Source organism: Lampris incognitus, chromosome 2 (assembly GCF_029633865.1).
Source record: "Lampris incognitus isolate fLamInc1 chromosome 2, fLamInc1.hap2, whole genome shotgun sequence".
NCBI lineage: Eukaryota > Metazoa > Chordata > Actinopteri > Lampriformes > Lampridae > Lampris > Lampris incognitus.
This window is the reverse complement of record NC_079212.1, coordinates 1796906-1822853: the sequence shown is the minus strand read 5'-3', so window position 1 is coordinate 1822853 and position 25948 is coordinate 1796906. Positions and strand designations below refer to the sequence as shown.

General features: G+C 45.7%; 1 protein-coding gene across 1 annotated transcript in view; it reads left to right on the top strand.

Moving 5' to 3' along the window:
• Nucleotides 1-182: 182 nt before the first annotated feature.
• Nucleotides 183-25948, top strand: part of LOC130107378 (suppressor of tumorigenicity 14 protein homolog) — a 67776-nt gene continuing 42010 nt past the window's right edge. Inside the window, exons 1-4 of the mRNA XM_056273960.1 lie at nucleotides 183-224; nucleotides 7327-7486; nucleotides 9868-9998; nucleotides 21549-21619. Coding sequence (XP_056129935.1) covers nucleotides 183-224; nucleotides 7327-7486; nucleotides 9868-9998; nucleotides 21549-21619 — 404 coding nt within the window. The remainder of the gene's footprint in view (nucleotides 225-7326; nucleotides 7487-9867; nucleotides 9999-21548; nucleotides 21620-25948) is intronic.

Below are 25948 nucleotides of genomic sequence, written 5' to 3'. Positions count from 1 at the left end.
CAGTTCTCTTAACTGTCACCTGGACTTCACCTGGACTTCACCTGGACTTGACCTGCCGCAGCCGTCCCCGCGTTCAACACCGTGGCGGAGGGTGTTTGTGTGGGAATGCATGGGTAAAAAGAGAGCAGGGAAGCAGGAAGAGACGTGTGTAGAGACCTCAGGCTCTGTCGGGCCTCTCAGTCATGGACTTGATGGATTCGGGTCTGAAGTTTACTCCGCGACAGGTGAGTTTAGTGACGCAGGTAGGGCGGAGGCGCTGGTAGCACCTGTCCATCCAGCAGCACCGAAACTCTGCGTGAGTGTGTGTGTGTGTTTGTCTGTGTGTGTGTTTGTGTTTGCCTGTGTGTGTGTGTGTGTTTGCGTGTGTGCTCGTGTGTGTGTTTGTGTGTGTGTGTGTTTGCGTGTGTGCTCGTGTGTTTGTCTGTGTGTGTGTGTGTGTGTGTGTGTGTGTGTGTGTGTGTGTGTGTGTGTGTGTGTGTGTGTGTGCAACATAGCTCGCAGTATGAGTGTAATGTCATTACAATACACTGTAGTGACGTACAGACAGTCCTTCAGCGGGGACGTCTCGCTGCAGACACAGTGTAGGTGAACGCTAGGGGCGCTAGATGCTCGACGGGGCGCACAAGTTCCACATAAAACAAACCAAACCAACACAACAACACTGATGGCCTGGCGGCATGTCCAGGGTGCCCCCCCCCTGCCGCCCGGTGGCTGCTGGGATAGGCTCCAGCATCCCCGCGGCCCTGAGAGCAGCGTAAGCGGCTTGCATGATGGATGGATGGATGGATGGATGGATGGATGGATGGATGGATGGATGGATGGATGGATGATGGATGGATGATGGATGGATGGATGGATGGACGGAAAGACACACTGCTTTTTCAGTGCGCCCCAGTCAGTGTAATATACACACGTGTTCCGCAGGTGTAACATTACAGCAGCGGCGAAACCATCATGAACGCAGATAGTGCAGCTGCGCTGGCTGGGTGGGGGGGTGCGCTGGGTGGGTGGGGGCCCCCCACCGCCCCCCGCCCGCATGCACCCCGCCCATCTCAGCAGTATGAAACAGCTCGCCCCGGGTCTGCGGTGTGCACATGCGCACTACACACGTCACAGCGAGAAGCCGCACAGCGCGTCTATGACGTATATAGAACCGCTGTTCAAGCTATATGACGCTCGAGGGTTTGTTTGCCGCCATGATTGGCACGACAGTGACGTCAGCGTGCCACAGCTGGCACGGAGCTCTGCCGTAGCGGAGGTACACACATGCAAACTCAAGTCACACAATGACAACAGCCGTTTTATTTGTCTTCCTTCATTGTGTACACCTCAGATTCACGCAGACGCAACACGTGACAGACCCGACTGTATTTTTAGCCAATCAGATGTCCCCACGTCGCGTGTGTTGTGTGCTGAGGGTAAGCGGGAGAGTTCCGTGGGGTAACACGCCACATGCCGGCGAGTCCCGCCTTGAAGCGGGACGATAAAACGACCCGGCGAGGGTCCCAAGAGAGAAGCCGGGTCGTTTTCAAGGCGGGACGATAAAACGACCCGGCGAGGGTCCCAAGAGAGAAGCCGGGTCGTTGTGTCTTCATTCCTGCGCTCCCACAGTACTCTGCTTCACACAGTACTCTGCTTTACACAGTACTCTGTTTTACACAGTACGCTGTGTTGAGATATAACACCAGTGTATTTGTGTGACTATGTGTTACTGTGTACTATTATTTTGTTTACGACTTTGTTTGTCCACAAGTGGGCGGTGTTGCGCTTGCATGCGTGGATTGATTACGTCACTGAGACGCTGTTCATTTTCTTCTTCTCCCAAACTACCGAATAAACGGAGCCTGCATTTTTCCCTCCAGCAGAAGTTCGGTAGTCAGTACGATTCTTTATAACGGTTTAATAATCCACTTCATCTGCGCAGAGATAGACATAAAGTATTAGTCTAGTCTTCTAACAGGTTATGGGCCCAGATAACGTTGGATTATTTAGTAGCTTGATAAAAGAAGTACACGAAGTGTGATAACCTCGGATGGCGGGATGCGCGCAGGTTAGCTAGTTAGCAAGTGTGAAGCTAGTTAGCATCGAGAGAGGCTATCGGGAAGCTAACGGAACGCTAAGCTAAGCTAACGCTACCTAGGGAGATGGAGCGAAAGAAGAGCAGGTGGCCCACATTCAACGGACAGGCCGATGAGTATGAACTGTGGGAAGAGCGAGTGCTCTGTTGCATGCATGGTGTGGGGCTGAAAACCACCATTCTTACCGAGCCCGTGGGACCTTTGACAGTGGAAGAGCAGGCCCTAGACGAGGAGCGGAACGCGGACGCCTACTGCGCATTGGCGCCTTTATTGGACAACACAAGCTTGGGACTGATCTTCAGAGAAACGAAGAACAACGGTAGAGAGAGTCTACGGGTGTTGCGGGAACATTACATTGGTAAGGGCAGACCCCGGATTGTCACTCTGTATGTAACATTGACTGGGCTAAAGAAAGCTGATAATGAGACGATCACCGAATACATTATCCGAGCTGAACAAATCATTACGGCTCTCAAAGGGGCGGGAGAAGCACCGAGTGAGGGACTAATGATGGCCATGGTGATGAGGGGGTTACCCGAGAGATATAAGCCATTCACTCTAATGGTGACACATGGCGACAGTGAGTTGACATTGGGACAATTTAAGGCCAAATTGAGAAACTTTGAGGCGGCAGAAGATGTAGCTAATGCTACAGCATCGGACGAGACGTCCGAGAGGGTGATGAAGGCCCACGCAGCGCCTAAGAAAAAGCCAGTGAAACGCTGTGAGGGAGATGATGAACAAACGGTGTGCTGGCGATGCGGTGACAAAGGCCATCGGAAAACGGACTGTTCACGCAGCGTGTGGTGCAGCTTCTGCCGGGTCAAGGGTCACACGGACAAAGTGTGCAAGAAGAAGGACCGCGCTGATGGAGCCAGGTGTGCACGCGAGCAAGGTGGCGGCAGCGGTGGTGGTCACGGAGCAGGTCGAGGTCAGGGACCGGGGAATGCTGCGAAAGAAGAGGACTACATCTTCAGAGTGCAGGCTGGAGAGACCAGCTCAGCAGGACCAGGACGACGGCAACAGTTCAAACCAGGATTGATTGTGGACTGTGGAGCTTCTTCCCACATAGTCAATGATAAGAAGAAGTTCAAGAGCGTTGACAGCTCGTTCGAGCCAGAGAAACACTGCATGGAGCTGGCGGACGGTAAGCGCACCTTTGGTGTGGTGCAGGGCAGGGGAGATGCTACGGTATGTCTGCTCGACAGTGAGGGGCGACGGTGTAGAGTGACACTGCGGAACGCACTATATATTCCATCGTACCCCCAAGAGCTCTTCTCTGTGAAGTCTGCGACAGCACACGGAGCCAGTGTGTTCTTCGAAGAGGGCAGAGATGACCTGATGTCACCGGATGGTACCAGGTTTGACATTTTTGTACAGGGGAAAATGTACTATTTGCAAACTGAATGTGTTGTTGAAAAGTGCCATGTGAGCCATGATATAGAAACTTGGCATGAGATAATGGGCCACTGCAACTAGGACGATATCATAAAGCTACAGGATATCACTGATGGTATGCATATAAAGGGTAAAGTGTGTAAACCTGACAAAGAGTGTGCAGTATGCATAGAAGGGAAGTTTACCCAAAACAGGAACAGGAAATCTACAGACAAAGCCAAGACACCACTGGAGTTGGTAAACACTGATTTAGCCGGTCCTGTGGCAAACGAGTCCATTAATGGTTTCAGGTACATACAATCGTTTACAGATGTGTGCACAGGGGCAGTGTGTGTTTATTTCTTAAAAACAAAGAGTGACACAGTGCAAGCGACCGAGAAATTTCTGGCAGATGTAGCTCCCTATGGGACAGTGAAATGCATAAGGTCAGATAATGGAACTGAGTTTACAGGCAAGGAGTTTCAAACCCTGTTGAGATGGAACAAAATAAGACATGAGACGTCCTGCCCATACTCTCCCCATCAAAATGGCGTTGCAGAGATGGCAAGGTGTATGCTAATGGATAGTGGTCTACCAAAGAGCCTCTGGCATTATGCTGTACAGGAGGCAGCCCACACCAGAAACAGATGCTTCAACAAGCACACAGGCACTACGCCATACACGGCAATGACAGGAAAAAAGTGCAACGTGGCTAGAATGCAAAAGTTCGGGACAGAATGCTATGCTTACCAGCAGGACAAGGGAAAGTTAGATTCTAAATGTGAGAGGGGGCGTTTTGTAGGATACGACAAGAACAGCCCGGACTACCTAGTCTACTACCCTGACCAAGAGAAAGTACAGAAACACAGACTAGTTAAATTTGTACCCAAGGCAACTAGTGAAAATGAGACTCAGACACCAGGTCTGCACCCAGAAGACTGGGTAAGAGAGAGAAAGTCTGTTGAGACAGCTGCAACTCAGCCTAGAGTACAGAAAAATGTACAGACTGATGGTACACAGTCAGCACCCGAGGATGATGACGAGGAGCACCCAAGGGTGACATCACAAGCCTCAGCCAGTGGGAGGTACCCCCAAAGGGAACGCAACCCTCCGAGATATCTGACTGACTATAGTCAGGGCGACAGTGATGACAGCTCACTCACTACTATAGATTATGCATACAGGGCAGTGTGCGGTGTCCCTCTGACCTTTAAAGAGGCCATGGAATCGCCAGAATCAGAAAAGTGGTCCAGGGCAATGGACGAGGAAATGGAGTCTCTAAGAGACAACAAAACATTCACCCTTACGAAATTGCCAGAGGGCAAGAAAACAGTGGGAGGAAGGTGGGTGTATGCGATAAAGACAGATATAGACGGACACGACAAGTACAAGGCTAGATTTGTAGCAAAGGGATATAGCCAGAGAGCTGGGGTGGATTATGGGGAGACATTTTCGCCAAACAGCCGACCTAACAAGTGTTCGAGTGCTTCTACAGAAGGCGGCTCAATATGACTTGATTTTACACCAGATGGATGTAATGACGAAGCCCGCATCCAAGGTAAAACTGAAGACATTTGCTAAGGCAATGTTTGGTGTGTGAAATGTGAGTGGTATGGGTTATACCAAGTTTTATTTTTATTTTTGTTCTATGAATAAGAAAAGGTATACAGTAAGTTCATGATTCATAAGTGGGAGTGTTGAGATATAACACCAGTGTATTTGTATGACTATGTGTTACTGTGTACTATTATTTTGTTTACGACCTTGTTTGTCCACAAGTGGGCGGTGTTGCGCTTGCATGCGTGGATTGATTACGTCACTGAGACGCTGTTCATTTTCTTCTTCTCCCAAAACGACCGAATAAACGGAGCCTGCATTTTTCCCTCCAGCAGAGGTTCGGTAGTCAGTACGATTCTTTATAACGGTTTAATAATCCACTTCATCTGCGCAGAGATAGACATAAAGTATTAGTCTAGTCTTCTAACAGGCTGCTTTACACAGTACGCTGCTTTACACACTACTCTGCTTTACACTGCACGCTGCTTTACACAGTACTCTGCTTTACACAGTACTCTGTTTTACACCGTACTCTGCTTTACACAGCACGCTGCTTTACACAGTACTCTGCTTTACACACTACTCTGCTTTACACAGTACTCTGCTTTACACAGTACTCTGTTTTACACCGTACTCTGTTTTACACAGTACGCTGCTTTACACAGTACTCTGTTTTACACAGTACTCGGCTTTACACAGTACGCTGCTTTACACAGTACTCTGTTTTACACAGTACTCGGCTTTACACAGTACGCTGCTTTACACAGTACTCTGTTTTACACAGTACGCTGCTTTACACAGTACTCTGCTTTACACCGTACTCTTGCTTTACACAGTACTCTGCTTTACACAGTACTCTGTTTTACACAGTACGCTGCTTTACACAGTACTCTGTTTTACACAGTACGCTGCTTTACACAGTACGCTGCTTTAAACAGTACGCTGCTTTACACAGTACTCTGCTTTACACAGTACTCTGTTTTACACAGTACGCTGCTTTACACAGTACTCTGCTTTACACAGTACTCCGCTTTACACAGTACTCCGCTTTACACAGTACGCTGCTTTACACAGTACGCTGCTTTACACAGTACACTGCTTTACACAGTACTCTGCTTTACACAGTACGCTGCTTTACACAGTGCACTGCTTTACACAGTACTCTGTGTATGTTCAAGGCCATAGTACTACATAAGATGTTCAAAAGGGGGTTGCCGAGGAAAACAGTGTACAGGCAGCAGAGGCTACACGCAGCCTTGACATTTTCAGTCTCATGCGGGGCGATTATGTCCCTCGACCTATGGCGAGACCACAGACTGCTTATCCCGCGCGAATGCGCCACATGAAGCACAGACGTGGGTGTGTGTCTGTGTGTCTGTGTGTGTGTGTGTGTTTGGGAGGGGGGTCTAAACCATGAGGTCCCCAGGCAGCACTTGTTCCATGTGAATAGGGCTTCAGTCTTCTCTACCGAACTAAAACGCTAGATACCAGAGGATGAAGGAGGTGTATAAGATAATCGACTTTGTGCATAACTGTAATCCACGGACTTCCGGTTTCTACTGCAGCGGTCATACCAGCTTCCTGTTTGTTGGCGTGTGCTGTTGACGATGGCATATTTTTGGCGAAGCCTGCAAGATGTAGCATGGATAAATGTCAACGACATGCACACAACTGTCTACACACGTCTACCTGCACCTGCCAGCACACGGGTGAAGAGTTTCAAGTTGCACACATCGCGAAAATATGCCGCTGTCAACAGCACACGCCAACGGACAGGAAACTGGGATGACCGCTGCAGTAGAACCCGGAAGTCAGTGGACGACAGTTATGCATAGAGCCGATCTTATATAACATTTAAACAAACAGATCTAAGCTTATATCTTCAAACTCTACTACATTTAAAAATCTGTAATTAGAAATTCACAAAAACTATCAAGGTTTGCAAACTCCTCAGGATTATACCCGATTAAGTAAAGCGCTTGTGTGGGTCCATATGTTGTTGTTGTTTTTTGCTTGTTTTATTCTGTTTGTACATTTCTGGCATGGAACTAATTACCCTGGTCTTCTTTCTGTTCTACTTTTTGCCAAATTGAAATGTTAAGAAAATATTTCTCAATAAAAAAAAATCGCTCTCTGTCAAACATTTCCAGTTTAGTCCACAAGGGGGCGCAAAGTCAACAACGATACAAAACTCATCACTGCTTTAAATATACTGTGCAATCATACTCAGCAATTGCACAAATAAATTGTATAATTTATAATGTCATAAGACAAATATTCACAATTTGACTATTTTGTGACTTCTGTCCTCCAGGACACCGATTGGGACACGGCCCTCCAGTTCTTACCAGCCTCAGACTCTCGGCCGCTGCAGAAGAAGACTGCTCACAGGAAGTTGTGGCTTGGCCTTGGTGTGCTCTTGTCTGTTGCCGCGCTGGCGCTCATCACAGGACTGCTGGTCTGGCACTTCCACCGTCAGTAGCTGCTTTTGTAAAACTTCACGGAGAAACACGTTATGTTCAGCGCCACCATGCGTTATGTTCACCCACCTCTATGCAATAACGCCACAGTCCAACGCAAAGCCAGTCTGCCGACTGAGTCGCCAAGTGACGAGTCTGCCGACTGAGTCACCAAGTGGCCAGACTGGTGACTGAGTCACCAAGTGACGAGTCTGCCGACTGAGTCACCAAGTGGCCAGACTGGTGACTGAGTCACCAAGTGACGAGTCTGCCGACTGAGTCACCAAGTGGCCAGACTGGTGACTGAGTCACCAAGTGGCCAGACTGGTGACTGAGTCACCAAGTGACGAGTCTGCCGACTGAGTCACCAAGTGGCCAGACTGGTGACTGAGTCACCAAGTGGCCAGTCTGGCGAGTGAGTCACCAAATGGCCAGACTGGCGACTGTGTCACCAAGTGGCCAGTCTGGCGAGTGAGTCACCAAGTGGCCAGTCTGGCGAGTGAGTCACCAAATGGCCAGACTGGTGACTGAGTCACCAAGTGACGAGTCTGCCGACTGAGTCACCAAGTGACGAGTCTGCCGACTGAGTCACCAAGTGGCCAGTCTGGCGACTGAGTCACCAAGTGGCCAGTTGGCTTCCATTCATTTTTTATGGCTCTTGAATAATCCAGCTGACCTGTGATGCAAGAACAGGGAGGGAGGAAAGATACATTTTTTAATTTCATACAAATGCATGTGGCGTTCACGATGTGAGAGCGATGTAATACAGTGTAATACACCGTAATATGGTGTAATACAGCGTAATACACCGTAATATAGTGTAATACAGCGTAATACACCGTAATATAGTGTAACACGGTGTAATACGGTGTAATATGCTGTAATGTGGTTTAATACGGTGTAACACGATGTAATACGTGTAATATAGTGTAACACGGTGTAATACGTGTAATATAGTGTAATACGGTATAATATAGTGTAATGCAGTGTAATACACCGTAATATAGTGTAACACGGTGTAATACGGTGTAATATGCTGTAATGTGGTGTAATACGGTGTAACACGGTGTAATACGTGTAATATAGTGTAACACGGTGTAATACGTGTAATATAGTGTAATACGGTGTAATACGGTATAATATAGTGTAATGCGGTGTAATACAGTGTAATGCAGTGTAATAGGGGTAATACGGTGTAATGCGGTGTAATGCGGTGTAATACGGGGTAATACGGGGTAATACGGGGTAATACGGAGTAATACGGGGTAATACGGTGTAATACAGTGTAATGCGGTGTAATACGGTGTAATACGGTGTAATACAGTGTAATGCGGTGTAATACGGTGTAATGCGGTGTAATGCGGTGTAATACGGGGTAATACGGGGTAATACGGTGTAATACGGGGTAATACGGTGTAATACAGTGTAATGCAGTGTAATACGGGGTAATACGGTGTAATGCGGTGTAATACGGGGTAATACGGTGTAATACGGGGTAATACGGTGTAATACGGTGTAATACAGTGTAATACGGGGTAATACGGTGTAATGCGGTGTAATACGGGGTAATACGGTGTAATGCAGTGTAATGCGGTGTAATACGGGGTAATACGGTGTAATACAGTGTAATGCGGTGTAATACGGTGTAATGCAGTGCAATACGGGGTAATGCGGTGTAATACGGGGTAATGCGGGGTAATACGGTGTAATGCGGGGTAATACGGTGTAATACGGGGTAATACGGTGTAATACAGTGTAATGCAGTGTAATACAGTGTAATGCGGTGTAATACGGGGTAATACGGTGTAATACGGGGTAATACGATGTAATACGGTGTAATACAGTGTAATACGGGGTAATGCGGTGTAATACGGGGTAATACGGTGTAATACGGGGTAATACGATGTAATACGGTGTAATACAGTGTAATACGGGGTAATACGGTGTAATACGGGGTAATACAGTGTAATACAGTGTAATGCAGTGTTATTTCTGGCTTGGTCAGGCGTCCCTACAGAGACAATTGGCCGTGTCTGTGGGTGGGAAGCCGGATGTGGGTATGTGTCCTGATCGCTGCACTAGCGCCTCCTCTGGTCGGTCAGGGCGCCTGTTCGGGGGGGGGGGCTGGTGGGAATAGTGTGATCCTCCCACGCGCTACATCCCCCTGGTGAAACTCCTCACTGTCAGGTGAAAAGAAGCAGCTGGTGACTCCACATGTATGGGAGGAGGCATGTGGTGGTCTGCAGCCTCCCCGGAGTTGAGCAGCGACCGGGACGGCTTGGAAGAGTGGGGCAATTGGCCAAGTACAATTGGGGAGAAAAGGGGGAAACCCCATGGTTTTAAACTCAGTCACTCTTCTCTTCTCCTTCTGTCTTCCCTTTCTTTTCCTCCTTCAGTGCAGGCGGATGTGAGGGTTAAAAAGGTTTACATCGGCTCCCTGGGGATCACGAACCAGCGCTTCCAACCAGCTTATGAGGAGCCCAACAATCCCCAGTTCAAACATCTGGCGGCGCTGGTCAACCGGAAGGTGAGGAGTCTCTCCTCTTTTCTCTCCTTTCCCTCCTCCTTTCCTCTGTTCAGCTGCGTGGAGAGGCAGAGGTACGAATTAGTATGAAGTTATGGCCGAATATTCTACTACCACTACTACTAATACCACTACTACTACTACTACTAATACCACCACTACCACTACTAATACTACTACCACTACTACTACTACTACTACTACCACTACTACTACTACTACTACTACCACCACTACCACTACTACTAATACCACTACCACAACTACTACTACTACTACTAATACCACCACTACCACTACTACCACTACCACTACTACTAATACCACTACCACTACTACTACTACTAATACCACCACTACCACAACTACTACTACTACTACTAATACCACCACTATCACTACTAATACTACTACCACTACTACTACTACCACCACTACCACTACTACTACTACTACCACTACTACTACTAATACCACCACTACTACTACTACTACTACTACTACTACTAATACCACCATTACCACTACCACTACTACTCCTAATACCACTACCACTGCTATTACTACTGCTACCACTACCACTTCTACTACTACTAATACCACCACTATCACTACTAATACTACTAACACTACTACTACTACTAATAATAATAATAATAACACCACTACCACTACTACTAATACTACTACCACTACTACTACTACTACTACTACTAATACCACCACTACCACTACTACTACTACTACTACTAATACCACTACCACTACTACTACTACTACTAATACCACCTCTACCACTACTACTACTACTACTACTACTACTAATACCACCACTACTACTACTACTACTACTAATACCACCATTACCACTACTACTCCTAATACCACTACCACTACTACTACTACCACTACCACTTCTACTACTACTAATACTACCACTACTAACACTACTACTTCTACTACTACTACTAATAATAATAATAATAACACCACTACCACTACTACTAATACTACTACCACTACTACTACTACTACTACTACTACTAATACCACCACTACCACTACTACTACTACTACTACTACTAATACCACTACCACTACTACTACTACTACTAATACCACCTCTACCACTACTACTACTACCACTACCACTGTCACTACTACTACTTTCGGCTGCTCCCGTTAGGGGGCGCCACAGCGGATCATCCGTTTCCATTTCTTCCTGTCCTCTGCATCTTCCTCTGTCACACCAGCCGCCTGCATGTCCTCCCTCACCACCTCCATAAACCTCCTCTTTGGCCTTCCTCTTCTCCTCTTCCCTGGCAGCTCCATATTCAGCATCCTTCTCCCAGTATACCCAGCATCTCTCCTCCACACATGTCCACACCATCTCCATCTTGTCTCTCTTGCTTTGTCTCCAAACCGTCCAACCTGAGCTGTCCCTCTAATATACTCCTTCCTAATCCTGTCCTTCTTCATCACTCCCAATGAAAATCTTATCATCTTCATCTCTGCCACCTCCAGCTCCACCTCCTGTCTTTTCATCAGCACCACTGTCTCCACACCATACAACATAGCTGGTCTCACTACCATCTGGTAAACCTTCCCTTTAACTCTTGCTGGTACCCTTCTGTCACACATCACTCCTGACCCTCTTCTCCACCCACTCCACCCTGCCTGCACTCTCTTTTTCACCTCTCTCCTGCAGTCCCCGTTACTTTGGACAGTTGACCCCAAGTATTTAAACTCATCCACCTTCATCACCTCCACTCCTTGCATCCTCACCATTCCACTGTCCTCCCTCTCATTCATGCATAGGTATTCCGTCTTGCTCCTACTGACTTTCACTCTTCTCTCCAGTGCATGCCTCCACCTCTCCAGGCTCTCCTCCACCTGCACCCTACTCTCGCTACAGATCACAATGTCCCCCGCGAACATCATCGTCCATGGAGACTCTTTTTTTTTTTTAATTTATTTCTGATTTTCCCCTTTTTTCTCCCAATTTAGTGGCCAATTGATCCCTATTTTAATTCAAACACCCACCCTCGTATTGCATGCGTTCGCCAACTGCATCTCTCCGGCCGGCAGTCTCGAAGGAAAGCGCCTCCCCACTTTCGTGACAAGGCGAATCCAAGCCGAACCACTGTTTTTCCGACACACACAGAGACGCATTCACATGACGAACACAAGCCGACTCCGCCCCCCTCCCGAAGACAGCGTTGCCAATGATTGCTGCTTCATCGAGTCCGGCCATAGTCGGATCTGACGAGACCGGGGCGCGAACCCCAGTCCCCAGTGGGCAACTGCATCGACACCAAGCCGACGCTTAGACCGCTACGCCACCGCGGACCGTCCATGGAGACTCCTGTCTGATCTCGTCCGTCAACCTGTCCATCACCATTGCAAACAAGAAAGGGCTCAGAGCCGATCCTTGATGTAATCCCACCTCCACCTTGAACCCATCTGTCATTCCAACCACACACCTCACCACTGTCACACTTCCCTCATACATATCCTGCACCACCCCTACATACTTATCTGCTACTCCCCACTTCCTCATACAATACCACACCTCCTCTCTCGGCACCCTGTCATATGCTTTCTCTAAACCCACAAAGACCCAATGTAACTCCTTCTGGCCTTCTCTATACTTCTCCATCAACATTCTCAAAGCAAACATCACATCTGTGGTGCTCTTTCCTGGCATGAAACCATATTGCTGCTGCTGATCATCACCTCTCCTCTTAACCTAGCTTCTGTTACTCTTTCTCTCCTCTTAACCTAGCTTCTGTTACTCTTTCTCTCCTCTTAACCTAGCTTCTATTACTCTTTCTCTCCTCTTAACCTAGCTTCTGTTACTCTTTCTCTACTCTTAACCTAGCTCCTGTTACTCTTTCTCTCCTCTTAACCTAGCTCCTGTTACTCTTTCTCTCCTCTTAACCTAGCTCCTGTTACTCTTTCTCTCCTCTTAACCTAGCTCCTGTTACTCTTTCTCTCCTCTTAACCTAGCTCCTGTTACTCTTTCTCTCCTCTTAACCTAGCTCCTGTTACTCTTTCTCACCTCTTAACCTAGCTTCTATTACTCTTTCTCTCCTCTTAACCTAGCTTCTGTTACTCTTTCTCTCCTCTTAACCTAGCTTCTGTTACTCTTTTCCTCCTCTTAACCTAGCTTCTATTACTCTTTCTCTCCTCTTAACCTAGCTCCTATTACTCTTTCTCTCCTCTTAACCTAGCTCCTGTTACTCTTTCTCTCCTCTTAACCTAGCTTCTGTTACTCTTTCTCTCCTCTTAACCTAGCTCCTATTACTCTTTCTCTCCTCTTAACCTAGCTCCTGTTACTCTTTCTCTCCTCTTAACCTAGCTTCTGTTACTCTTTCTCTCCTCTTAACCTAGCTCCTATTACTCTTTCTCTCCTCTTAACCTAGCTCCTATTACTCTTTCTCTCCTCTTAACCTAGCTCCTATTACTCTTTCTCTCCTCTTAACCTAGCTTCTATTACTCTTTCTCTCCTCTTAACCTAGCTTCTGTTACTCTTTTCCTCCTCTTAACCTAGCTTCTGTTACTCTTTCTCTCCTCTTAACCTAGCTTCTGTTACTCTTTCTCACCTCTTAACCTAGCTTCTATTACTCTTTCTCTCCTCTTAACCTAGCTTCTATTACTCTTTCTCTCCTCTTAACCTAGCTTCTATTACTCTTTCTCTCCTCTTAACCTAGCTTCTATTACTCTTTCCCTCCTCTTAACCTAGCTTCTATTACTCTTTCCCTCCTCTTAACCTAGCTTCTATTACTCTTTCCCTCCTCTTAACCTAGCTTCTATTACTCTTTCTCTCCTCTTAACCTAGCTTCTATTACTCTTTCTCTCCTCTTAACCTAGCTTCTGTTACTCTTTCCCTCCTCTTAACCTAGCTTCTGTTACTCTTTCCCTCCTCTTAACCTAGCTTCTGTTACTCTTTCCCTCCTCTTAACCTAGCTTCTGTTACTCTTTCCCTCCTCTTAACCTAGCTTCTGTTACTCTTTCCGTCCTCTTAACCTAGCTTCTGTTACTCTTCTCTCCTCTTAACCTAGCTTCTGTTACTCTTTCTCTCCTCTTAACCTAGCTTCTGTTACTCTTTCTCTCCTCTTAACCTAGCTTCTGTTACTCTTTCTCTCCTCTTAACCTAGCTTCTGTTACTCTTTCTCTCCTCTTAACCTAGCTTCTATTACTCTTTCCCTCCTCTTAACCTAGCTTCTATTACTCTTTCCCTCCTCTTAATCTAGCTTCTATTACTCTTTCCCTCCTCTTAGCCTAGCTTCTGTTACTCTTTCTCTCCTCTTAGCCTAGCTTCTATTACTCTTTCTCTCCTCTTAACCTAGCTTCTATTACTCTTTCTCTCCTCTTAACCTAGCTTCTATTACTCTTTCTCACCTCTTAACCTAGCTTCTATTACTCTTTCTCTCCTCTTAACCTAGCTTCTATTACTCTTTCTCTCCTCTTAGCCTAGCTTCTATTACTCTTTCCCTCCTCTTAACCTAGCTTCTATTACTCTTTCTCTCCTCTTAACCTAGCTTCTGTTACTCTTTCTCTCCTCTTAGCCTAGCTTCTATTACTCTTTCTCTCCTCTTAACCTAGCTTCTATTACTCTTTCTCTCCTCTTAACCTAGCTTCTATTACTCTCTCATATCTTCATGCTGTGGCTGATCAACTTTATACCTCTGTAGTTGCTGCAGTTCTGCACATCACCCTTGTTCTTGTATAATTATGTCTGCATAATAATAATAATGATAATACATTTGATTGATAAATCCTTTTTCAGGGTACTCAAAGACGCAAATACTCATACTGTGGCCAGTACATAAGTACAGTATTCATTTCCGGTTCGAGTTCCAGAATCAGAACTATGTTTATTGGTCATGTAGGTTTGCACACACATGGAATGTGAGTCTGGTCTCGTGGCTCTCTCAGTGTACTTTGTATTGACGAGGCTTGCACGACAACCTTACGCTACTGCCACCTACTGGTGCAGCGGTATAACATCATGACCGGATACTGCATGTACTTGTCATATCAATACATCTTTCCTTTTTCTTTTTTTTAAGAAAATAAAAACAGATAACATGCTATGGACCATAGCCCTGTGTTTTTTAATTAACCCCAAATTTCTGCTTTTACACTGCAAAACTACAACATAAATTCCTTGATCAACTCACTCAATTATAAACAAAACATTTTACTGTAGGCCCACGTATACACATTTCTCATTTCTTTTATATGCTCTTTACAATCTTTTTTTTCCTTCACATTTCTTCAATCAAGTCTTTTTGGTTTCTCTGTCTGCCTCTCAGGGCGTTCTCTCAGTGTAGTATCGCTGCTCTTGGTTTCTCTCATTCCTGTTTCCTCAGGCAGGATTGTCACATCCGGTTGTTTTGTCACATCCGGTTGTTTTGTCACGTCCGGTTGTTTTGTCACATTTGGTTGTTTTGTCACATCCGGTTGTTTTGTCATGTTCGGTTGTTTTGTCACATTCGGTTGTTTTGTCACATTTGGTTGTTTTGACAGGTTCGGTTGTTTTGTCACATCCGGTTGTTTTGTCACATCCGGTTGTTTTGTCACGTTCGGTTGTTTTGACAGGTTCGGTTGTTTTGTCACGTTCGGTTGTTTTGTCACATCCGGTTGTTTTGTCACGTTCGGTTGTTTTGACAGGTTCGGTTGTTTTGTCACATCCGGTTGTTTTGTCACATCCGGTTGTTTTGTCACGTTCGGTTGTTTTGACAGGTTCGGTTGTTTTGTCACGTTCGGTTGTTTTGTCACATCCGGTTGTTTTGTCACGTTCGGTTGTTTTGTCACATCCGGTTGTTTTGTCACGTTCGGTTGTTTTGTCACGTTCGGTTGTTTTGTCACATTTGGTTGTTTTGTCACATTTGGTTGTTTTGACATGGTCGGTTGTTTTGTCACATTCGGTTGTTTTGTCACATCCGGTTGTTTTGTCACGTTCGGTTGTTTTGTCACGTTCGGTTGTTTTGTCACGTTCGGTTGTTTTGTCACATCCGGTTGTTTTGTCACGTTCGGTTGTTTTGACAGGTTCGGTTGTTTTGTCACGTTCGGTTGTTTTGTCACATCCGGTTGTTTTGTCACGTTCGGTTGTTTTGTCACGTTCGGTTGTTTTGTCACATTTGGTTGTTTTGTCACATTTGGTTGTTTTGTCACGTTCGGTTGTTTTGTCACGTTCGGTTGTTTTGTCACATTTGGTTGTTTTGACATGGTCGGTTGTTTTGTCACGTTCGGTTGTTGGCTTTGTCCTTGAGCTGCCATGTTCTTGGTGTTATTATCCATAATCTCGATGTTCCTCTGAGGCACCTTGAGCAGGTGTCTCCTGTTTCGCCTTAGTGTCAGTCCATGCTCTGTGATGACCTCATATGACCTTGCTGTTGTCTCTTTAATCACTTTAGCCAGTGGTCCCCACTGTCCATCACATCTGACCCGCACAATTTCCTCCTGGGCCAGGGGTTTCAGTGGCACTGCCGTTCTGCCGTAAGCGTTGATCTGACACTCCTCAGTTGTGCTGCTGGACGCCTGGTCCTCAGCTTCCTTTTCATGAGCGTCTCTGCTGGTGAAAGTCCATTCTCCAGTGCTGAGGCTCGGTAGTCAAGCATAGCCAGATACGGGTCCTCACAGTCTTCTATGGCTTTCTTTACAAGGCGCTTCACAATTTGTACGCCTTTCTCCGCCTTCCCGTTCATCCACGAGCTTGACTGTTTCCACGAAGAACGGTGTCTCCTCCTCAGCACTGCTGCCGTCACCCTTGTTCTCCACAAGCTGCACTTTCTTCTTTGTGAAGCAACATTTGGCGAAGTGATTTTTATCTCCGCACTTCCTGCAGTCCTTCCCCAAGGCCGGGCACCGTTTAGGCGCGGGCCTGGTGCCCCACCGACTGCAGCCCGCGCTCTCCTGCTGTTGAGCCGCTTTTCTGTTCGACTTGACGTTGCTTCTTCTCTTTTCTTTCAGCCGCACAGCATCCACCTCTCAGCTGCTTCAGCCGCACAGCATCCACCTCTCAGCTGTTTCAGCCGCACAGCATCCACCTCTCAGCTGTTTCAGCCACACAGCATCCACCTCTCAGCTGTTTCAGCCGCACAGCATCCACATCTCAGCTCTTTCAGCCGCACAGCATCCACCTCTCAGCTGTTTCAGCCGCACAGCATCCACCTCTCAGCTGTTTCAGCCGCACAGCATCCACCTCTCAGCTGTTTCAGCCGCACAGCATCCACCTCTCAGCTGTTTCAGCCGCACAGCATCCACCTCTCAGCTGTTTCAGCCGCACAGCATCCACCTCTCAGCTGTTTCAGCCGCACAGCATCCACCTCTCAGCTGTTTCAGCCGCACAGCATCCACCTCTCAGCTGTGTCAGCCGCACAGCATCCACATCTCAGCTGCTTCAGCCGCACAGCATCCACCTCTCAGCTGTTTCAGCCGCACAGCATCCACCTCTCAGCTGCTTCAGCCGCACAGCATCCACCTCTCAGCTGCTTCAGCCGCACAGCATCCACCTCTCAGCTGTTTCAGCCGCACAGCATCCACCTCTCAGCTGTTTCAGCCGCACAGCATCCACATCTCAGCTGCTTCAGCCGCACAGCATCCACCTCTCAGCTGTTTCAGCCGCACAGCATCCACCTCTCAGCTGTTTCAGCCGCACAGCATCCACCTCTCAGCTGTTTCAGCCGCACAGCATCCACCTCTCAGCTGTGTCAGCCGCACAGCATCCACCTCTCAGCTGTTTCAGCCGCACAGCATCCACCTCTCAGCTGTTTCAGCCGCACAGCATCCACCTCTCAGCTGTTTCAGCCGCACAGCATCCACCTCTCAGCTGTGTCAGCCGCACAGCATCCACCTCTCAGCTGCTTCAGCCGCACAGCATCCACCTCTCAGCTGCTTCAGCCGCACAGCATCCACCTCTCAGCTGTTTCAGCCGCACAGCATCCACCTCTCAGCTGTTTCAGCCGCACAGCATCCACCTCTCAGCTGTGTCAGCCGCACAGCATCCACATCTCAGCTGCTTCAGCCGCACAGCATCCACCTCTCAGCTGTGTCAGCCGCACAGCATCCACATCTCAGCTGCTTCAGCCGCACAGCATCCACCTCAGCTGCTTCAGCCGCACAGCATCCACCTCAGCCGCTTCAGCCGCACAGCATCCACCTCAGCTGCTTCAACCGCACAGCATCCACCTCAGCTGTTTCAGCCGCACAGCATCCACCTCTCAGCTGTGTCGGCCACACAGCATCCACCTCTCAGCTGTTTCAGCCGCACAGCATCCACCTCAGCTGTTTCAGCCGCACAGCATCCACCTCAGCTGCTTCAGCCGCACAGCATCCACCTCAGCTGTTTCAGCCGCACAGCATCCACCTCTCAGCTGTGTCAGCCACACAGCATCCACCTCTCAGCTGCTTCAGCCGCACAGCATCCACCTCTCAGCTGTGTCAGCCACACAGCATCCACCTCTCAGCTGCTTCAGCCACACAGCATCCACCTCTCAGCTGTTTCAGCCGCACAGCATCCACCTCAGCTGCTTCAGCCGCACAGCATCCACCTCTCAGCTGTTTCAGCCACACAGCATCCACCTCTCAGCTGTTTCAGCCACACAGCATCCACCTCTCAGCTGCTTCAGCCGCACAGCATCCACCTCAGCTGCTTCAGCCGCACAGCATCCACCTCAGCTGTTTCGGCCGCGGCGGCGCCGTTGTCGAGTCTTTATTTGGATCCTCGTGCTTTGGCAAATCTTTATGCCTTCTCTGACGTCAGGTCCGGGTCTTCGAGACGTTGCATCCTCACGTTCTTGTCCCTCAGTCCAATCACTACTTGATCTGTGATCAAGGATCCACATAATGTCCCGAAGTTACACGAACGACTTTCTAGCCGGAAGTCCGTGACATTCTGTTCAACTGACTCCGACTCCTTTTGGAGACACTTCTGTTGCTAGGCCACGTGTCGTCTCGGAGTGCAGTGCTGGTCAAATGTGGCTATTACAGCCTCGCACGTGTCTTTTTCCGCATGCGCAAAACAAACGTGTTGTACACATGCGGTGCTGCGCGGCCTGCTACGGTTAGCAACGATGCTATTTTCCGCTTTTCTTCGTCGTCTTTCAGACCGACAGCAAGAGTACACACTTCAAACCTTTGCCTGGAAGCGTCCGTTGTCCGTCCTTCCATTGTCCGTCCTTCCAGTTTCCGTCCTTCCATTGTCCGTCCTTCCAGTTTCCGTCCTTCCATTGTCCGTCCTTCCAGTTTCCGTCCTTCCATTGTCCGTCCTTCCATTGTCCGTCCTTCCATTGTCCGTCCTTCCAGTTTCCGTCCTTCCATTGTCCGTCCTTCCAGTTTCCGTCCTTCCAGTTTCCGTCCTTCCATTGTCCATCCTTCCGGTTTCATGGGTCTCCTGGTGCCACATGTTGACGAGGCTCGCACACGGGAGTCTTGATTCAGAGGGTTTTTATTCGTCGCTCGTTCCGCATATAAAACCAGGATGGCCCGACAACCTTACGCTACTGCCACCTACTGGTGCGGCGGTATAACATCATGACCGGATACTGCATGTACTTGTCATATCAATACATACTTGACGTAGAGCAACAACACTACAACACAGCTCTCTCAGTGTACTGAACATAGAGTAACAACAACACTACAACACAACTCTCTCAGTGTACTTAACATAGAGTAACAACAACACTACAACACAACGCTCTCAGTGTACTGAACATAGAACAACACTACAGCACAACTCTCTCAGTGTACTGAACATAGAGTAACAACACTACAGCACAACTCTCTCAGTGTACTTAACATAGAGTAACAACACTACAACACAACTCTCTGTGTACTGAACATAGAACAACAACACTACAACACAACTCTCTCAGTGTACTGAACATAGAGTAACGACACTACAACACAACTCTCTGAGTGTACTTAACATAGAGTAACAACAACACTACAACACAACTCTTTCAGTGTACTGAACATAGAGTAACAATAACACTACAACACAACTCTCTCAGTGTACTGAACATAGAGTAACAACAACACTACAACACAACTCTCTCAGTGTACTTAAGATAGAGTAACAACAACACAACAGTACACCTCTCTCTGTGTACTGAACATAGAGTAACAACAACACTACAACACAACTCTCTCAGTGTACTTAAGATAGAGTAACAACAACACTACAGCACAACTCTCTCAGTGTACTGAACATAGAGTAACAACAACACTACAACACAACTCTCTCAGTGTACTTAAGATAGAGTAACAACAACACAACAGCACACCTCTCTCTGTGTACTGAACATAGAGTAACAACAACACTACAACACAACTCTCTGTGTACTGAACATAGAGTAACAACAACACTACAGCACAACTCTCTCAGTGTACTGAACATAGAGTAACAACAACACTACAACACAACTCTCTCAGTGTACTTAACATAGAGTAACAACAACACTACAACACAGCTCTCTGTGTACTGAACATAGAGTAACAACAACACTACAACACAACTCTCTCAGTGTACTGAACATAGAGTAACAACAACACTACAACACAACTCTCTCAGTGTACTTAACATAGAGTAACAACAACACTACAGCACAACTCTCTGTGTACTTAACATAGAGTAACAACAACACTACAACACAGCTCTCTGTGTACTGAACATAGAGTAACAACAACACTACAGCACAACTCTCTCAGTGTACTGAACATAGAGTAACAACAACACTACAACACAACTCTCTCAGTGTACTGAACATAGAGTAACAACAACACTACAACACAACTCTCTCAGTGTACTGAACATAGAGTAACAACAACACTACAACACAACTCTCTCAGTGTACTTAAGATAGAGTAACAACAACACAACAGCTATACTACGTTACAATGTTTGTAGTAGAAGAAGAAAGAAGAAAGACACTATTTTTTTGTCATTGTGTTCTTAAAGTGTATATATGTGTTGTCAGCATGTAACCATCCTGTTGTGTAGCAGCAGTGGCAGCTGCAGCACCCGGGGACCAACTCCACCTCTTCTTTCCACTGCCTTGCTCAGGGGCACAGGCAGGAGTATTAACCCTAACGTGCATGTCGTTTGGATGGTGGGAGGAAACCCACGCAGACACGGGCAGAACACGTGAACTCCACACAGAGAGGACCCGGGACGGCCTGGGGTTCGAACCCAGGACTTTCTTGCTGGGAGGACCAGTGCTGACCACTGGACGACCGTGCTGCCGGTTTTCAATTCCGATTCAGTGAAACCCGGAGGAGCCAGTCTCTGTGGAGCTCTGGTGTCCACCGGAGCGTCGGGTTTCCAACGTCCTTTAAAACGCGTCTCGCTGGTGGATCTTTAGCGCTCATTCTTGTTATTGGGTGTCGCGCTTGTTAACATGCTGTAAACCGATTGTTGTTGTCATTCATTTGGAGTTATCATTTGTTATTATTTGTCGTATTATGTCAACATCTAATTTATTCGGAGATATTGTTATTGTTGAAATGCTAAACTGCTGCTTCTTGCTCTGCACTTTCCAGATCGAACTGATCTATTCTAGAAACGCGGAGCTGTCCAGATATTTTTTGGGGTCCACCGTCCAAGCCTTCAGGTAGGGTCAAATCCAGATCATCTGGTTTCAGTAAACTCCCATACCAATACTGCTGTTTCCCACTGATGCTTTAATCTGCCAATTTTAAGGTATTTGTTTCTGCTGCATGTTTTTAGTCCTCGCTGCTTTGGCCTCGAGGGTCGTTTCAGTTTACGTGAACTAAACTAACACAACGTTTTGTTTTTACACTTAGAGATGCAGCTACAGCTTTAATGTGTGTACTATGATGTACTTCCTTCACTGCTTTGCCGTAAATGATAGAAATATATCAACACGCCTCAATTCATCAGAAATTAAGAGAGCCAATTCTCTGATAAGTCATCTAGTCAGGAAAGTCTTCTTTTCTCCGCAAATGTTGTCCTCCCTTCTCCCTGTGAAGAACTCAACATGAAGTGTGGCATGAGTATTATTCTCCGTTTGAAGAACTCAACATGAAGTGTTGCACGAGTATTATTCTCCATCTCAAGAACTCAACATCAAGTGTTGCATGAGTATTATTCTCCGTTTGAAGAACTCAACATGAAATGTTGCATGAGTATTATTCTCCATCTGAAGAACTCAACATATAGTGTTGCATGAGTATTATTCTTCGTCTGAAGAACTCAAAATGAAGTGTTGCATGAGTATTATGGAAGAACTCGACATGAAGTGTTGCATGAGTATTATCCTCCATCTGAAGAACTCAACATGAAGTGTTGCATGAGTATTATTCTCCGTTTGAAGAACTCAACATGAAATGTTGCATGAGTATTATTCTCCATCTGAAGAACTCAACATATAGTGTTGCATGAGTATTATTCTCCGTGTGAAGAACTCAACATGAAGTGTTGCATGAGTATTATGGAAGAACTCGACATGAAGTGTTGCATGAGTATTATCCTCCATCTGAAGAACTCAACATGAAGTGTTGCATGAGTATTATTCTCCGTCTGAAGAACTCAGCATGAAGTGTTGCATGAGTATCATTCTCCATCTGAAGAACTCAACATGAAGCTTTGCATGAGTATTAAGGAAGAACTCAGCATGAAGTGTAGCACGAGTATCATGGAAGAACTCAACATCAAGCGTTGCATGAGTATTACGGAAGAACTCAACATGAAGTGTTGCATGAGTATTATTCTCCATCTGAAGAACTCAACATCAAGTGTTGCATGAGTATTATTCTCCGTTTGAAGAACTCAACATGAAGTGTTGCATGAGTATTATTCTCCACCTGAAGAACTCAACATGAAGTGTTGCATGAGTATTATGGAAGAACTCGACATGAAGTGTTGCATGAGTATTATCCTCCATCTGAAGAACTCAACATGAAGTGTTGCATGAGTATTATTCTCCACCTGAAGAACTCAACATGAAGTGTTGCATGACTATTATTCTCCATCTGAAGAACTCAACATGAAGTGTTGCATGAGTATTATTCTCCACCTGAAGAACTCAACATGAAGTGTTGCATGACTATTATTCTCCATCTGAAGAACTCAACATGAAGTGTTGCATGAGTATTATTCTCCGTCTGAAGAACTCAACATGAAGTGTTGCATAAGTATTATTCTCCGTCTGAAGAACTCAACATGAAGTGTTGCATGAGTATTATTCTCCACCTGAAGAACTCAACATGAAGTATTCCATGACTATTATGGAAAAACTCAACATGAAGTGTAGCACGAGTATTATGGAAGAACTCAACATTAAGTGTAGCACGAGTATTATGGAAGAACTCAGCATGAACTGTTGAATGAGTATTATGGAAGAACTCAACATGAAGTTTAGCACGAGTATCATGGAAGAACTCAACATGAAGTGTTGAATGAGTATTATGGAAGAACTCAACATGAAGTTTAGCATGAGTATCATGGAAGAACTCAACATCAAGTGTTGCATGAGTATTATGGAAGAACTCAACATGAAGTGTTGCATTAGTATTATTCTCCGTTTGAAGAACTCAACATGAAGTGTTGCATGAGTATAATTCTCCATCTGAAGAACTCAACATCAAGTGTTGCATGAGTATTATTCTCCGTTTGAAGAACTCAACATGAAAAGTTGCATGAGTATTATTCTCCATCTGAAGAACTCAACATATAGTGTTGCATGAGTATTATTCTCCGTGTTTAGAACTCAACATGAAGTTTTGCTTGAGTATTATTCTCCACCTGAAGAACTCAACATGAAGTGTTGCATGAGTATTATGGAAGAACTCGACATGAAGTGTTGCATGAGTATTATCCTCCATCTGAAGAACTCAACATGAAGTGTTGCACGAGTATTATTCTCCACCTGAAGAACTCAACATGAAGTGTTGCATGACTATTATTCTCCATCTGAAGAACTCAACATGAAGTGTTGCATGAGTATTATTCTCCGTCTGAAGAACTCAACATGAAGTGTTGCATGAGTTTTATGGAAGAACTCGACATGAAGTGTTGCATGAGTATTATCCTCCACCTGAAGAACTCAACATGAAGTGTTGCATGAGTATTATTCTCCGTCTGAAGAACTCAACATGAAGTGTTGCATGAGTATTATTCTTCGTCTGAAGAACTCAAAATGAAGTGTTGCATGAGTATTATGGAAGAACTCGACATGAAGTGTTGCATGAGTATTATCCTCCATCTGAAGAACTCAACATGAAGTGTTGCATGAGTATTATTCTCCGTCTGAAGAACACAACATGAAGTGTTGCATGAGTATTATGGAAGAACTCAACATGAAGTGTTGCATGAGTATTATTCTCCGTCTGAAGAATTCAACATGAATTGTTGCACGAGTATTATTCTCGAACTGAAGAAATCAACATGAAATGTTGCATGAGTATTATGGAAGAACTCAGCATGAAGTGTAGCACGAGTGTTATGGAAGAACTCAACATGAAGTGTTGCACGAGTATTATGGAAGAACTCAGCATGAAATGTTGCACGAGTATTATGGAACAACTCAACATGAAGTGCTGCGTGAATAATTTGGAAGAACTCAACATGAAGTGTTGCATGAGTATTATAGAAGAACTCAACATGAAGTGTTGCATGAGTATTATTCTCCATCTGAAGAACTCAACATATAGTGTTGCATGAGTATTATTCTCCGTGTTTAGAACTCAACATGAAGTTTTGCTTGAGTATTATTCTCCACCTGAAGAACTCAACATGAAGTGTTGCATGAGTATTATGGAAGAACTCGACATGAAGTGTTGCATGAGTATTATCCTCCATCTGAAGAACTCAACATGAAGTGTTGCACGAGTATTATTCTCCACCTGAAGAACTCAACATGAAGTGTTGCATGACTATTATTCTCCATCTGAAGAACTCAACATGAAGTGTTGCATGAGTATTATTCTCCGTCTGAAGAACTCAACATGAAGTGTTGCATGAGTATTATTCTCCGTCTGAAGAACTCAACATGAAGTGTTGCATGAGTATTATGGAAGAACTCGACATGAAGTGTTGCATGAGTATTATCCTCCACCTGAAGAACTCAACATGAAGTGTTGCATGAGTATTATTCTCCGTCTGAAGAACTCAACATGAAGTGTTGCATGAGTATTATTCTTCGTCTGAAGAACTCAAAATGAAGTGTTGCATGAGTATTATGGAAGAACTCGACATGAAGTGTTGCATGAGTATTATCCTCCATCTGAAGAACTCAACATGAAGTGTTGCATGAGTATTATTCTCCGTCTGAAGAACTCAACATGAAGTGTTGCATGAGTATTATGGAAGAACTCAACATGAAGTGTTGCATGAGTATTATTCTCCGTCTGAAGAATTCAACATGAATTGTTGCACGAGTATTATTCTCCATCTGAAGAAATCAACATGAAATGTTGCATGAGTATTATGGAAGAACTCAGCATGAAGTGTAGCACGAGTGTTATGGAAGAACTCAACATGAAGTGTTGCACGAGTATTATGGAAGAACTCAGCATGAAATGTTGCACGAGTATTATGGAACAACTCAACATGAAGTGCTGCGTGAATAATTTGGGAGAACTCAACATGAAGTGTTGCATGAGTATTATAGAAGAACTCAACATGAAGTGTTGCATGAGTATTATTCTCCGTCTGGAGAACTCAACATGAAGTGTTTCATGAGTATTATTCTCCATCTGAAGAACTTAACATGAAGTGTTAGATGAGTATTATGGAAGAACTCAGCATGAAGTGTTGCGTGAGTTTTATGGAAGAACTTAACATGAAGTGTTGCATGAGTATTATTCTCCGTCTGGAGATCTCAACATGAAGTGTTGCATGAGTATTATGGAAGAACTCAACATTAAGTGTTGCATGAGTATTATTCTCCATCTGAAGAACTCAACATGAAGTGTTGCAT